Here is a 17,280-nt window from a genome sequence, read left to right as displayed (position 1 = left end):
CAAAGTGGTAATTTGATAAGGAGTTGGTTGGTTTGTATCAAATTTTGACATAATCCCAAGTTTGTTTGTTTGTTTGTTTTTTTTTTTTTTAATTTCAATTTTGTTATAGATGCCATCAATATCTAAATATGTCCACATTATTCAATACCTAATTTCAATTTTGTTTAATGCATTGATGCAATCTATATCAAAATAGACGCAATTTTATTCAGATAAATAAATAAAACAAATTAGAATTTTTGTAACTTCTTAACATCGAAGTTTTCTATGTACAAATGATATATAGAAAATGTAAAACATCTTTTTTTTTTTTTTTTAAGGTTTGTCATAAGTCCAAAATAAAATGATCTATTGTTCATGGTCGTTAATAATTTTTATTAATATTCATTGTTATTATATAAAAATAATAATATACAATTAACCAATTCTTATCAATTTTTGTTTTCTCTTTCTATTTGAAACTCACATATAGTAAAAAAAAAATAAAAAATTGAGAGTTACCATAATCTATCCCTTGAGTTTCCTAGTCACCAAGGTAATTAAACCTTTGAAAATATAGTAGTAATTAATAGATCACCCAGCCCTCTTCCTCTATATAAACCTCATATTTCTTCCATATTATTTGCTACATCATTTTTCTTCTTAATTTTTTTCTTCCTCACATTTCTTCCTCTTCACGTCGATCCTTGTATTCATAGAAATCAATCTCATACGTATACCTTACCAAACCACCACTTCCATCTACACTAAAAACCTCTATTTCACTCCATTTTCCTTTCCTTCCATACATTTCTTTTTTCATATACTTGAGTTAAGTAATCTCTTGATCTATATATTGAAAAATGCATTAGTATATGGAGGCTAACAAAGACATAATCGAGCTAAAGAAAAATATATATTTGTAATTCATTGTTATTAAATAAGTGTGCTATATTAATAGTTATTAGTAATACATATATTTATATTACATTTTAGTTGTTAATATATATGTAGAACTAATATAATATATTATACTTTATATAAGATTCAACTTTCAATTTGTTTTCTTTTTACATTTTTACCTTAGATATTTTGTATTATGGTTAATTAATTAAAATAAATATTTTTAACATAATACTTTTAAATTAGTTACACACATTAAATATATATAAATATTCATAAAGTTATGTTTTTTCTTATACTTTAAAGTTTTGAAATTCTTTTAATTGACGTTCTTCATTTTTTAAATAATTTATTATATTAATTTAACTGTACAAAACTATACATTTAAAATATGACTTGTTAATTCACTTAATATTTGTTTGACATGAGTTATATTTGTCAAGATATAGTCTTGTTTAGGCAATAATCAATAATTTTATCAATAGTTTTTTTTTTAGGAAATAATCATTAAATTTCACCGATTACACGTTGGAGAGCATGAAAATTGAAGGCCATTAATCAACATTCATATTATTATTATTTATTTATTTATTTTTTGCTCCCTTTTAAGCTTCCATTAGTAATTTTTTATTTGTTGTTATAATACTAATTACTCTCTTTTTTTCTTCAAGTATTTGATCATCCTTATAAGTAACTTGCTGCACTAAGAATATTCTTACCCTCATTCGATCTTTTATTACTTGGTATTAGAGGTGGGAATAGGCCAGGCCAGGGCAGGCTTTGAAAGGCCTAGGCCTGGCCTACGATGAATTTTTTAGGCCTAAGCCTGGCCTACAGCCTATGATAGGCTTTTTTTCCGGCCTGAGTCTGGCCTACGGCCTATCATGGCCTGACCTGTAAACCTATTTAAAAGCCTTATTCACATTAAAAATAATTTTTTTAACAAAATAATTTAAAAAAAAAATGAAAAAAACACCTTTAAACCCTAAAAAATGATTTTTGGTTTAAAAGAATAAATTTTTTATTAAAACAAACGCACCCATTCTTATCTCTCAAACAAATGGTCTCAAACAAACTAAGATTATTACCTCTCAAACAAATCATCTCGTGCAACATCATATTTAGTAATAATATATATATATATATATATATATATATATATATATAAAGGTAATAAATAAACAATTATCTATAGCTACATGATGCTCTACACATATCAATTTATATGATTCTATATATACCAATACTAATGTGTATATGTATATATATATATATTAAATAAAAAAATGATTTTTCTAACAAAATAATTTTTTAAAAATATGAAACAAATACCTTTGAATATTACCTCTCAAACAAACTCATATTCAGTAATAATAAACAATTAGGGTTTCTAAATTTATATACTAATAATATATATAAAGATAACAAATAAATAGTATTGGTTTTTATAAAATATAAAGTAACAAATAAATAATATCAGTTTTTATAAAAAATATGTTGTTTTCATACATGTTTGTTGGAGTGAGTGCAATAGAAATTAGAAGAAGAAAAAATAGATAATGGAATACATATAAATTAGAAGAAGAAAAAATAGATAATGGAATTCATGTATAATATTAATTTTTTTTTGAAAGGATAGTCCGTACATATTGTTATGTCTTCATCATTTATTATTGATTAATAAATTATAATAACTCCAATAATAATTAATTTTGTGTTGTATTTTAAAAGTATTCTTTTAGTCTTTCCGGAAGCTATCACTTTTATTTTCAGGTTCTCTCTCTTTATCGCTGTCTGATTTATTTTATACAACTACTTTGTAAAATAAATTTAAAAAATTGTTCTGCATACTTGTTTTATTATTTCAAATCTCTATAATAGTTATACTAAAATATAATGTTTGTTTTCTTGCTAGCCCATGTTGCTTACACATTAATTAATTATTTCTTGTACTAATTAATTGTAAGGATGTGTTGACCGTAAAATTTGATAATTCTTTATAGAAAGTGGATAATTTTTTGTGCTGTTGAGTGTTGACAATTAATTTTGTAAGAATTTGACTAGTGCTTGTACTACTTTTAATATTTCTTTAAGAAAGTTTTTTCCCATTAATATATTTCTTGCTTATAAATAAAATGGTTTAGTTTATTTTTCATATTTGCATATTTATTGGTTATAATTTAATTTAAAATGAAGATTATGCATTTTTTTTAAAATGTTAACAAACATATTTTAAATCAATTATGTATTATTTTGTTCTAAAAGTGAGAAAATATAATATTTGTGTTTGAAAAATCCACTTAATATCACTTAATATTTTGTATGCGCAACATATTATTTTTACTTTTTTTTTCTCTATATTTTTTTGAAAGACCTTGAGACAACTTGGGATCCTATCATAGGTTTTTTTCTCTAGAGGTTGTGTGAATTATAATCCAATATTGGCCTTGAGACAACTTGAGTATCCTATCATAGGAGTACTAATGCCAAAATTAATAACCCTTTTTATTCTTTATGACATTGGTACAGAAAACATTGAAAATTTTACGAGAGTACGTCAATCTTGGAATACGATAATCAAAAAAGGGAAGGAACTAGGAAGTATAAGTTGTGGTGCAGATGATTGCTACCGACAGTGGATCAAGAATAAGGTCCAAGAGATTAAGCTACATTTTCGTCGTACATCTGAGGCGACTGATGAAACACCAATTCAACCCACTATCGTTAGTAAAGAAATTGAGAAGTTGCAAGCATCAATTCTAGAGACGAAAGAAGAAAAGAACAATATGCGAGAAGAATTGATGGTAGCCCGTCGAGAATATGAGATTGTCCTGTTGGAAAATGAACAGAAGACAATTTCTCTTAAAAGATCAAATAAGAGTGCGAAGGTAGAGAAATATTATAAGCTAAAGCTTCAATGCAATTTAAGGGCCTCTGACGAGTCTTTATATTTGAGAAGACAAGAAAGAGACCAAACACGAGAGGAGGTTGAGAAATTGAGAAAATTGTTGAAAGATTCATAAATTAGTGAGAGAAATGCAAAAAGGTAATTGGAAGATTTGAAACAACAGTTGGAGAGAGTGAGAGTAGAATATAAGACAAGGATAAAAGAAGAAAACATTGAAAAAAAGAAGTTGTTGCTATGTACCGAGATGCATGGTTGAAGGAACAAGAGGAAAGAAATATGTTATGAAACCGAATGATGGGTCAAGTGGAAGCAATAGAGATGCTTAGGACAGAATGGATAATGTGGATGGATCGTTGTAAAAAACCCACTTTCATAGCCAACCAAGCCATCGAAAGGGTCCCCGTACTCCTAAGGAAAGCACAAACACAATTATCACCAGAAACAAGAGCGCTCATAATGGACTTCTATTATCCGAAACACCCACATTTTGTAAGTTAATCATTAATTCTCACTATTTTATTCATCTATTTTTGATAAAGTTAATAGAGAGTAAAAATTTATCTTGATAATTATGTAGGTTGAGAAGAAGGAGAGAGAAAATATTGAATAAAGATTCTCTTATGTTAATCTAGTATGTTTATTAGTTCTTAATTTGTTAGTTTATTGCAAATCATGTATAATAGTTATGCTAATTAAGAAGAGAGCAACAAAATATTTAAGTTAATAGAGAATTTATTTAAAAATTGCTTGTAAAAATTAAATATAAAATTTGAGTAATTTTTATTTATGTAGGTGAACAAAAATGGAATATGATGTGTAATTATCTAATTAATCTTATGTGAATAAATTTTTAGATATTTAAATGTGCTTCCAGCCAACTTTGGTAAAGACTTCATTGCCATGTCAATGGCATTTGAGAATATAGCTGGTCCAAAAGCTCAACAAACAATAGCACTTCATGTTGAAGGTGATCGCTCAGTATTCTTCCGGTGTGCAATTCTTGGTTATCAAGACACATTGTACACAAACAAAAGTTATCAATTCTACCATAACTGTGAGATTTATGGAACCATTGACTTTATCTTCGGTAAGTCGGGTACTACCTTGATCCATAACTCTAAGATCTTGGTAAGGAAGCTCATTCAAGGACAACAAAATATTATGGTGGCAAATGGATCATACAACAAGGACAAGCACACGGGAATAGTTCTCCAAAACTGCTCCATCATGCCAGACATTGATCTATATCCTTATCGATTTACAGCGAAGACTTACTTGGCAAGGCCATGGGAGGCTTTTTTAAGGGCGGTCTTCATTAACAATTATTTTTGATGATTTTATTCAATGAGATGGATATATAATATGGAAACATAATGAAACAAACACTGAAAACTCGTACTTCACTGAGTTTGGAAACATTGGACCCGGTGCCAATGCTACAACAAGAGTTAAATGGGCAAAAGGTGTCATTACTAAAGATGAAGCTGTTAGATTCACTCCTAAACCATGGCTTAATACTAGCACTTGGTTGTCTTTCACTAGCGTACCATACAATAAAGGGTTATAGGCTAATGAATTTTTTATTTTCATTTCAACTACAATACTTTGTATTTTGATTATAACTATAATTGTTATATGTAATATTGTGTATCAATCGAATCCTTAATTATCAAAGAAAAAACAATCTACAATTAGTATTATTTCTATACACAGTAGAATTTGAATCCATGCTATGCACATAAATTACGTATTGAATTAATACAAAGTAAAGTTAAATATATAACATAAGAATGCTCTAAAATTTCTATTAATAGTATTAAACTTTAATATATACTAGATTCACACCTGAATGTGCGAAAAATAAACTACCATATAAATCTATACCAACAAAAATAACGTATCAATATAAGTTATCAAATGTAATACAAAAAAGCATAATAATCATATAAAATAAACATAAAATTATATAATAAATTAATTTATATTTTGAAGTACTTCTTTATAAAACTACATTTGATGTAATATTTGAATCCTGGTCACTTTAGTAATGATAAACTGAGTTTTGTTGCATAATTCATCAGTTTTATCTGTATTCCTCAATAACATGACCAGTACCCCACTTTTAACCTCAATACATGATTTGGAAGACTAAATACATTAGCATTGTCATTGAGAAACTCGTTGTTTATATATATATATATATATATATAATTCTTGTTTTTAAATTGTAATACTTTATTGATTGAAAGCTAATTATTTCACTTTACTATGTTACGCTATATATGTTTTTCTTATGGATTTAAGAATGATTATTATTAATGATAGAAATACAACGCGACAAAGTCAATATATTTGGGGTTATGACAGTATTGTTCTAGTTAATTTGTATATTCATAGAGCAGGTTAAAAGTTATGTGGATTTCGTGTTGAAAATTGTTTACCTTTGAATGAAGTAAATAAATAACTCGCATTACTAAGAATTATGATTAATCGAATAGAACAAAATAGTTCACACGGTCTTAGGACATATGAGATATAACATAATAGAGTTAAAAAGTGTCCTACAAAAATTACTTACAAAATATAAATTCTATGATGGCTCAACGTCTACTGGATATAAAGATATATAATTTAGAGCTTTTTTCAATTTTCTCTGTTGCTCTTTACAAATTCATCCCATCTTCATTTTGTCTTCCTTAACTATCCATCACACAAAACTCCAAACACTGCCACGCTTTTTGCACCAACCTCCCAATGTGCAAAGGTGGTCGAAACAGGTCGAAGTGCTGCATAATGGGTTGCTAAGGTTGAAAAAGAAGAGATGAAAAAGGTTTGGGTCGATTGGTTGGACTATGATGAAAGGGAAGATGGGGAACAATTTTTAAAGTTTTTTTATGGTAACTAATGAGTCATAATTAGAAAAATATTATGAAATCCTCATCATAGTTCCAACTAAGCCTTATTTTGAGATTTAAAACTTTCATGTCTTCAATTTTAGAAAGTCAAAGCTTATAAGTAGTGACCCAATATTACTTGTAATGTAAGACACATAATGTTTGGACAAAAAATACTAGTGACCCAATATTTTATTTTTTATTTGGACAAAATGTATAATGTAAGACACATATAAGTAGTGTGTTAAATTTCTATTTTCTTCCTTAAAAAAGTTTTATATTTTCTTTTTTAATATTTTTATGTAGCTACACTATTACTTTGTTTTTAATATAAAGGTATTTAAATTAACCAAGTGATAGAATTTAAGTGATTAATAATAAATCATTCAAGAGAGCTCGAGTTCCAATTTTGGCTGGAACAATTATTGACCAAACATTACCTACCTCCAATTGAACTTTGAATTGGTGATTGTAAAAATTCTTACTAGGTTGAAAGGTGGTTTTGAAAAACCTTTAAAGATTGAAATGTGACCGTAAAAATCTTTTATAGGTTGAAAGGTGAAGATTGTAATTGATCAAGTTTTTATTAAGAGAAAATGTGAAAAGAAGAAAGTTCTAGTTGAAGGTGCAAACACGAGAAGGGGGTGGAATTGTGTTTGATAAAGTTGATAACTTTTTGCTTATTTTATTAATGTTGGTTGGTTATTATGAATTACTCATATAAGAAGCAATCAGATTCAGAAGCAGTAAACAATGAAAGCATAATTAATTTGACACAAATTTATCTTGGTTTACCACTTACTTAATTACATCCAGTCCCTTCATTCATAAGGCTTTAATCAACTAATTCAAATACCTTGAATTAAAAAGCACCTGACCCTCCAAGCCAGTCTTCCCAAACAACCTGATAACCCCAGACTTTTGAGGAACTAACCACCTTGACCCTACAAGTCAAGTCTTCTCCTAACAAGCTGACAACCCCAGATTGAAGAAGGAACTCACCACATTGACCCTTCAAACCAAGTCTTCTCCTAACAATCTGACATCCCCAGATTGAAAAAGGAGCTAAACCATTATCGGGTTGGATACAAAAGATTAAAACTTAATCTTACTTAAATAAAATTAGATGGATTTAAATGTAGGATTCAACCAAAAACTACTCATCCAACAATCACACATACTAATTCAAAATGTTGAGGTTTGGCTTACGTACCTTAGCATCTTCAACCTCCGAATTTTTCACAATATAAAACTTTAGATAAAATTAGATTAATCATCGTCACCTTATAAAAATGTTGTCTTTCAGAACAAATCTCTACATCTTATTACTATTATTATGTTCCTCTTTAGTTATAAAAATCACTACCACATAACATTTCCTCTCCAAATCCTTACCTAACACAGACAACACTCTTCCTCCAAAATTATCAAAAAAATGGTTCAAAATTTCAAAGTGTTTATGTATGAACCAAACATAACCCAATTCAAATTTGGAACACAAACACAAGTTGAATCTCTCTTTTACTCGTCACTAAGAAACAGTTCTTACATCATCCAACAACCTGAAGAAGCAAACCTCTTACGCGCCAAGATCTTGTGCTTTCCCACGCGCCAAGATTGGTTCGTCCCTCATCACAAGGATCTCACGCTACCGCCACTCCGTAGTTCTTACGCGCCGGTTAAATTGGGACCGTTGAACGACATGCCGTTTGTGGATGTGCTGAGGTGGAGGAAGATGGCTGTGTTTGTGAAGAGTTATGTGAAGGTCGATACTGACACGTGGAGGAAACAGCATGAGTTTATGAAAAGATTAGGTGTGGTGGCGAGTGAGCACTTACAGTGGAATCGCAGTCCTATGCCGTTGGATGCGTTTAACACTATCATGTATCAGTTGTGGCTTAGACGCCATACCGTTAGATACAAAAGATAATCTCTGATCATACAAGATCTATTATATATGGATGAAAATTTGACTTCTTAAAACACAGTGGGACTTAATATTTTTAAATGACTATTTTTTTAGTGTTTGTTTTCTTTATCATTGCTATAATTTACATTTTGTAAGTATTCATTTTTTATGTAAATTTTGAGTTTTTATTTTTGCTTAATGGTTGAGTTCTTTTCTTTCTAAATTTTAATATAATTGTCAATGGTTTTGTTTATTAGTTAATTCTAATATGATAGTTATTTTATTTATATTTGACCACTTTATAAAATTTGTCTTAATTTTGTCATTACTATTATATCATTGATGTTTACAAATACACAAACAATATCCTTAAGTTTTTTTTCATGAAGTGAAATTGAACATCACGTAACTTTGTAATTTGTGTGTATAAATAAATTGTGGTATTTATTAATCTATATGAAAAAAAAAAATTATATACACAAACAATTAAAGACTCATTTATTACAAATTCTTTAAAAAATAATTTTGTTATTTCAAAATTTAGACATTTTTAAGAAAAGGAGTTGTTTTTATATTACTTTTTTATTTTCATTTTATAACAAAATTATAATAAATAGATAAAAACTTTTAAAATTAATTAATTTTTTTAAATAAAAAGTATAGCAATCGTACAGTAAGTAATGTTTAAGGATAAATTAAATTTTCTTAGGCTTTTGCTTAAGATTTGTCTAATATCAAGATTTTTGAAGTGTTTATAGATAAATTTTACGAGGCTATTATGATGTAAAAGAATTTAGCTTCAATGTTAAGTGATTATTTGGATTTCTTTTGTGAGAAATAAAAACAATTATTAAAATATAAATTGATTTTGATTAATTTTTTTAACATATTTAAAAGTTTTCATAAGAAAAATTTCCTAATATGAAATCTAAACTTGAAGCATAAATTTAGAGCTTTCATAAATAAATAAATAAAATAATTTTAATTTCAAATTTATTGTTCATTACCTTGACATATTCAAAATATAAATTGCGTTACTTTTAACTTAGTTTTAATAAAAATTAATTTGCATCCATTAAAATCAAGCAATATTACATTTTAAAGGAGCAATTGCATGTCATTCAAGAGGCTATACTATAGGAATCAATCATATTGATGTCATATTAAATAAGCAAAGACAAATTGCAAAGCCTTGAATATAGTGAAAATGATACTTTTTTTTCAATTATTCAAGAGAAAAGATTAAAACAAAGAGAACACATTATGAAAACCATCTTGAATTTGAAAATCAATAGTTACCCATACACATTCTCTAACATTTGTTTCCACATTATTTCTATTATTTGTTGAAATTCATGCATATTCCACTATTTTCTAAATAAGTCATACCAATAGAACAATTATAATTATGGTTCTAAATTCATTTTATAGCCACAAAATAACCACAAATAATCAAATTAGAAGTACGAGTTTTTAAAACACAATTTGTATGTTATGAATCAATACCTTTGTTGCTTTGCATGAGATTTTTCCACACTCTTTAAACATTGAACTGCCATGACATATCAACTTGAGAATCAGACATTGTTGATGCTTGGGATCCGACTTTGTTATACACCGATAAACTTGGTACAAACAACGTCTTCTTGAAATAGACTCCTACAATTTCAATTTAATTGTTTCTTTATAAGAAGAAAGCCACTAATTATCCAAAAACTATTAATCATAAGAAGTTTTTAATCATCGTTGGACCAAACCAATTTTGATAATTATGTCCTAGCAAAATCCTTCGAGAGACTACTAACCATGATCAACACATGTTTTCATCAGGCGAGGAAGAAGCAACTGAGGATCTCAAACAGTCAAACAGTTGAACAACAATATCTGCAAGTCATTCAACGACTTTAACTCAAAGTTTGATTAAGAAATGAATCATCTACTCTGATTAAATGAATCCACTACATAGTTTGATTGGTAGTTTCTCAGCTTATACTGTATCGGAGCATATTCTCTCTGGAATCCTATTTCCACATGTTGATAATTGAAAGACTGATTGATAATTGAAAAAATAAATAAGAATTTCAGACAATTGAAATTTGAAACAAATCACACACATATAGAGTGAAGTTAGTGGCAGATCTAAAAACTTTTTGTTATAGGGACAAAAAATTAAATTTGTAATATATTTTATAGGGAAAATAATGTTATATTGAATGACGAATCTTTGTTAATAGTTTTAAAGAGTGATTGATAATTGAGAAAATAAATAATAATTCACATAAAACTAGGACTTGAGGTATTGATATTACAAGTGAAACCATGACTCTAAGCTTTCTTTTCATTAATTCAAAATTATGTTGTTATATACTCTCGTTATAATTTTTATGCTATCGTTACATTTTCATTATCGCAAACCAACAATAATTTTTATTAGTCTAAATAATATAAAATCTTGATTAATTTACTAGTTGTTAAATGAATCTGTGTGGATACCATAATCATATATACTACTACTTGACGAATCCGTACACTTGCGGAATTTTGTGCAACACTGTGTTTTTTGTGATGGTGGCATCGAAGATAGTTTGCATGTTCTCGTTTAGTGCAGCAATGGTAGGAATTATTGGTCGCAATGTAGGCTTAGAGATATGGTGCAAGCAACCACTGTTGGAGCAAACTCAACTGCAATTGTGGTTTTTAGTCTTTTGTAGAGGCTTAATCATACACAAGTAGTATCTATGATAATGATTATTTAGAGTATGTGGCAACAACAAAATAATCACATATGGCACAACATCAGTGAGAACTCAATGCAAGTCATCAACCGCGATATGCAGCTACTAGAGGATCGAAAGTTAGCACAAAATCTGCAACAAAGACGAAGGTCATTTCATATAATCAACTCCCAAACGATTTGGCTTAAACCCAACGATGGAAAGTATAAATGTAATATAGATGTTTCTTTGTCTAATATATCTAATTGTCTTGGCATTGGTATATGTATTTGAGATTATGGAGAAAATTTTATTTTAGCTTAAATCAAATGGTTCACATCCATCTGCTCAACTACTAAAGAAGAAGCACTAAGGTTATAAGGGCTTTGAAGTAGGTCCATGATCTTCAACTTGAATAAGTAGATTTTGAATTAGATAAAAAGGATGTTGTTGATAACTTTTATTTAATTTTATTTATAAAAGATAATATAAACTATTGAAGCTCAAATTGAAAAAGAAAATTAATTAGACTTTGAATCTTATTATAAGTCTAATCACAAAATATATAATAATTATTTTGTAAGTAACTAAGTTATGTTCATGAAAAAATACAGCAATGGAGTGAAAGAGTAATATATATGTAGCAAGAGGTTTTTAGTATAGATGGAACTAGAAGATCTGGATATGTTATGGAATATTTGATGGAAGTGGTATTATGCTGGTCTTGATATATTATTTTTAAAATAATGAAGGGTTATATTTTTTCTGAGGATGTGCGTATATCAAAACAAAAGTGATGTAGAGCATAAGCATATGCATATATATGGTATTTAGATTTGAATTATAACTATTTGAAAATTGAACCCAACTAGTTTTTAGTTAAAAAAGTTATGTCAATATGGTTTTGATTTATTTAGAATCAGACTGATTCTTCAAATTAGTGAATTGATTTATTGATCCAAATCGAACCAAACTGTTTTATCTTAATGACTAAAAAATACATGTGATCATTAGTGGTCATAGATTGCTAATTAAAAGTATGAGTTGGAAAGAGAAAGTGAAAACAAAATAAGATAAAATTGGCTAGTAAGGTTTTAATAATAACTATAATTGGATCATTATATTTTTGGACTTCATGACAACAAGTAAAAAAATTTCATTTTGAACCAAATGAATAATAATAGTACTTGAGAGTTGCAATATCAATATATATTGTTTACTTTTATGCAACAAAAAAGTATAAAAATGCATTGTTTTTTAGCTGTAAGTGGCAAAAGTAAATAAAATATATTTGTTACTTTATTTTTGATAAGATATTTGTTATTTATTAATTAATTTTATTTTGATATATAAATGTAAACCAAATAAACATTTTGTTCGAAACAAAAAATTATTAATAAAGGAAATACAAACGGTATTTTAACCCTTGCATCAACAAAATTGTTCAAACTCAGCATTGTAGCAGATGAATTTCATCCACAAACTAAGAAGGTTACAAAATTTATACTAAATCATGTACTCAAAAATCAAATTATACCCACATTAAAGACACTTACTATTAAATATCCTAATAAAATCAACCTACAATTTTACACCATCGCAATAGTTACAGGGCCACCCACTGCAGTAACTAATGTTTCGCAGCCCAACCACTGAAAAATTGTAGTCTAGATTGATTTTGATTTTGTACAACTAAAAAATAAATGCTCCAAAGATTTTAGATAATTGATATTTGAAACAAAACACACACATATAGAGATCAAGAGAATGGGATAAAGTGGAGTTAGCGGTGGGTCTAAAAACTTTTTATTATGAGAAAAAGTTTTTAAATTTGTAATATATTTTAAAAAGAAGTTGTCGTGTTTCGGTTTCCCTCCACCGCTTGAGTACACCACCACCAACTTCTTTGTTCCTTGTTGCTGCTATTCTTGGTCTTCACATTTTGGGTGAGTTCTCCACTTTTTTTTTTTCCTACAAATTGTGTAGAAATCCAAAATTTTCAATTTCAAAAACCTTAACATTTATTTTTTTCAAATATGAGATTTAGCTCTTATTGTTATTAAGTAATCTATCTTTAACAGTTTTTATCTTGTGTTAGAGTTTGATTTTAAAATTGTTTGTCTTGTCATTTTTTTTTACTCACCTTTTTTGATTTCAACCACTTTGAGGTCTTTTAGTTTAAGAAAAAACCACCCAACTTCAAAATGAGGGATTTAAGTTTCAAAATTACTCAACTTCCATTAAGACCCATGTCAAAATTATTCAACTTTTGTCATGTTTCAGAATTACTCGACTTCCAACAAGACCCATGTCAATGACAATAGGCTTGAGATGATTTATATGCAGGGCAGCATGAGTGTGAAGCCATTAGTGGTGGGAAATATTCGTACTTCATAAATATGATGTTGTAAAAGAATGAGAATTTTGGTTGAATGAAGGAAAACAAGCTTGAATGTTATTGTTGAATACTATTGTAACTTATTGGGGCAATCATGTGGGAACTGCAACGGTAAATGATTTAGGTGAGAAGCTACTGTTAAATTATGATCAAGTCTTTATTTAAGATTTCATCCTCCAACTTTTATCTTCCTGTTTAAAGAATAAAATGGGGTTGTCAAGAATTTTCTTCTTCACATCATGTTGTTATAAGCAATATAACCATTTAGAGTCACCATGAGAGTAATGACTTACTCACCAAGAGTTCCTTATCAAACTACCACTTTGAGCACTCTTTTTGATCAATGAAATCAAAGAATCATTTTACCAAAATGATTAAAACCAATAGTCAAAACCACAAAATAGAACCTATCTCATTTAATACAACATATCTCATTTGTGTTTGTCCATTTGCTTCTATTGATCAATATGCAAAAGTTATCACATGACAGGGTAAATTAAACCAAGTTATCATGTGACATGCAAAAGTTATCAATATGCAAAATTAGGACCTGCCATTTGCTTATACTGTTTTGTCCATTTGCCTCATTTAATACAAGTTATCTCATTTGTTGATCTCTTCGTTTAAATAAATTAAACCATACCAAAAAATATATAATACAAATTTTTGTTATAACATGAAAAAAGGTAAATGGCGAAATAATTGACTTTAAGTGATTATTGAATATTAGTTAAAGACGGTTTATTTGAGAGAACTCAAATTTGAATCTTGATTGAAAAAATTCTTAGTTTAATTTTACTTACCTTAAAACCGAATTTTTAACTACTAGAGTGTATTCTCTCAAGAAATAGAGACTTAAAAAAAATATATGAAAAGTCTAATAATCAAGTTTTTATTTTCACACAAAAAATTAGGAGTTGTTTACGCAAGTCACATTTATATTCTTCCGTAATTATTAAATTACTTTTTATGAAATCCAATTCATTGCATTTGCATGGAGTAGAATAGTAATAACATTAACGGAAATAATTCCTGAAGAGTTGTGTTATTTAAAGAACATTATTAGTATGGATTTATTAACACCCAAATTTTAATAGCAACTCATTTTTCAAATTAATAATATTTGTTTTCATATAGGTAGAATAAGTGTTTGCAGATTTACTAAAAAAATTAATATGATAATGGCATTTTGGTGTTGTTTTCATATGACAATGCATATAAATTCATACCATTCATTGTATTTATTTAATGGTATTGGAATAAAAAGTTATTAATAACCATTAACAATAGATCATTTTATTTTTGGACTTATGAAACCAATTAAGTTTAAAAAAATCATTTTCAACCCTTAGCAACAAAAAAAAAAATCATTTTGATCCACATGAATAATAATTCTTGTCCTATGCAATAATGATAGATAGACATGTTTACTCTTATGGAACAAAAATATAAGATAGATATTCTTTTAGGTGTGGTAGGCATAAGGAAAGATATTTGTCATTACTTTTCGGGATTTAAGTTTCAAAAATTACTCAACTTCCATTAAGACCCATGTCAAAATTACTCAACTTCTGTCATGTTTCAAAATTACTCGACTTCCAACAAGACCCATGTCAATGACAATAGTCTTGAGATGATTTATATGCAAGGCGGCATGAGTGTGAAGCCATTAGTGGTGGGAAATGTTCATACTTCATAAAGATGAAGAAAATGTTGTAAAAGAAGAGAGTTTTGGTTGAATGAGGGAACACAAGCTTGGATGTTATTGTTGGATACTATTGTAACTTATTGTGGCAATCATGTGGGAACTGCAACGGTAAATGATTTAGGTGAGAAGCTACTGTTAAATTATGATCAAGTCTTTATTTAAGATTTCATCCTCCAACTTTTATCTTCATGTTTAAAGAATAAAATGGGGTTGTCAAGAATTTTCTTCTTCAGATCATGTTGTTATAAGCAATATAGCCATTTAGAGTCACCTAATTAATGACTCAATCATTGCTTTCTAAATCTAATATATAAATTGTTGATTGTCCATTAGTTAAACTTATTCTTTTTATTGTTGTTCCTCGATATCACTTAATCATTATTTAATCAAGAAAGTATATTTGTTTTTATGAGTGGATGATAATTCCCTACCATTGTCATGCCAATAAAAAAGAGGAGTTATGATAACAATTGAAATTGTTTAAAACTTTTATGTGTATTGATGGCTAATATTCTACCTTTTAAATTTTTCTATTTAATTTTAAAAGAGTTGGGACATCGATGAGAAGTTCCCTGATGACTACAACTTACAAGAAATGGATGATGTTCAAATTCTTAAATTTTCTACTGATGATTTTGATATGTTTTTTGTTAGTCACTGATGGACTGATGGGTATTACATGATAAATGAGACATATGAGCATTGATGCTCACTTTCTTTAAATCAAAGTGAATTTAACTACCTCTTGTTTTCTCTATCGGAAATTATTTTGTTTATGTGATTTGTTGGCCATGACTTTTTATAATTTCATTTACTTTGTATTTGTTGCATGCTTGCTTTTTGTAACCATATGCCTCTATTTGATTTGAAATAGTGCTCTTGAAAGAGAAATAAGAGAATAAAGAATTGGGAGAGTTTCACAAATATTGCATCCTTAATTAACATAATGATTATATAACTTGTGTTCTTAATCACTCCATTAGGCACAATATATCATGAAATTTTTCATTGGAATTATCTATCGTACATTGAACAATTTTCTTTGGAATTATATTAGTAGTATTTCTCATGCTGAAACATAGACATTTTGATTATTTTATATTTTGCTAAAAATCAAGTTGAGTTACACCATAAATGTCATCAATTGTGGATGTGATCTGCAATTTAACTTATAGCAAATTACTACTTAAGTGTTAACTAATTCAACTCTTGTATTCAAACACCCTTGATTTTCATGCATTTATTCAACAACTCATTTTCTCTCTATCTTTCTCTTCTTATCATATCACCAATATATCACATCTATCAAATTACTCTCTTTATGTATGTTTCTCTCAAGATGTCTAGGAAGTGTTTGAGTGTACACCAAACATTTTCCTAATTGTACACCAAACATTTTGCTAAAAATCAAGTTGAGCTACACCATAAATGTCATCAATTGTGGATGTGATCGGCAATCTAAGTTATAGCAAATTACTACTTAAGTGTTAATTAATTCAACTGTTGTATTCAAACACCCTTGATTTTCATGCATTTATTCAACAACTCATTTTCTCTTTATCTTTCTCTTCTTATCATATCACCAATATATCACATCTAGCAAATTACTCTCTTTATTTATGTTTCCCTCAAGATGTCTAGGAAGTGTTTGAGTGTACACCAAACATTTTCCTAATTAATTCTCACTAAAGTTGTCAATAAATCCTTCATTTTTTAGCAATAATTTTTTTTTTATGTTGAATTGTACATTTATTCATTTGTTCTATTTATTTTTTGCAGATGCAAATTAGATGCTAATTTGTTCTTGAAGATGGAAATATAAAAATTAAATAGACAAAAATTGATTTTTCCTGATTTATTTGAGATT

The 17,280-nt window shown here is 28.0% G+C and overlaps 1 protein-coding gene and 1 pseudogene across 1 annotated transcript; both read left to right on the top strand.

The window, feature by feature from the left end:
• Positions 1–4,084: 4,084 nt before the first annotated feature.
• Positions 4,085–5,357, top strand: LOC101498166 (pectinesterase-like; annotated as a pseudogene).
• Positions 5,358–8,095: 2,738 nt separating this feature from the next.
• On the top strand, positions 8,096–8,669 carry LOC101497852 (uncharacterized). The gene has a single exon (XM_004516595.3). The coding sequence runs from the start codon at positions 8,120–8,122 to the stop codon at positions 8,612–8,614; it is 495 nt and encodes a 164-aa protein (XP_004516652.1). The 5' UTR covers positions 8,096–8,119; the 3' UTR covers positions 8,615–8,669.
• Positions 8,670–17,280: the final 8,611 nt, after the last annotated feature.

The sequence above is a fragment of the Cicer arietinum genome, chromosome 2 (genome assembly GCF_000331145.2).
Source record: "Cicer arietinum cultivar CDC Frontier isolate Library 1 chromosome 2, Cicar.CDCFrontier_v2.0, whole genome shotgun sequence".
Classification (NCBI taxonomy): domain Eukaryota; kingdom Viridiplantae; phylum Streptophyta; class Magnoliopsida; order Fabales; family Fabaceae; genus Cicer; species Cicer arietinum.
The sequence above is the reverse complement of the archived record's forward strand: the minus strand, read 5'-3'. Positions and strand labels throughout refer to the sequence as shown.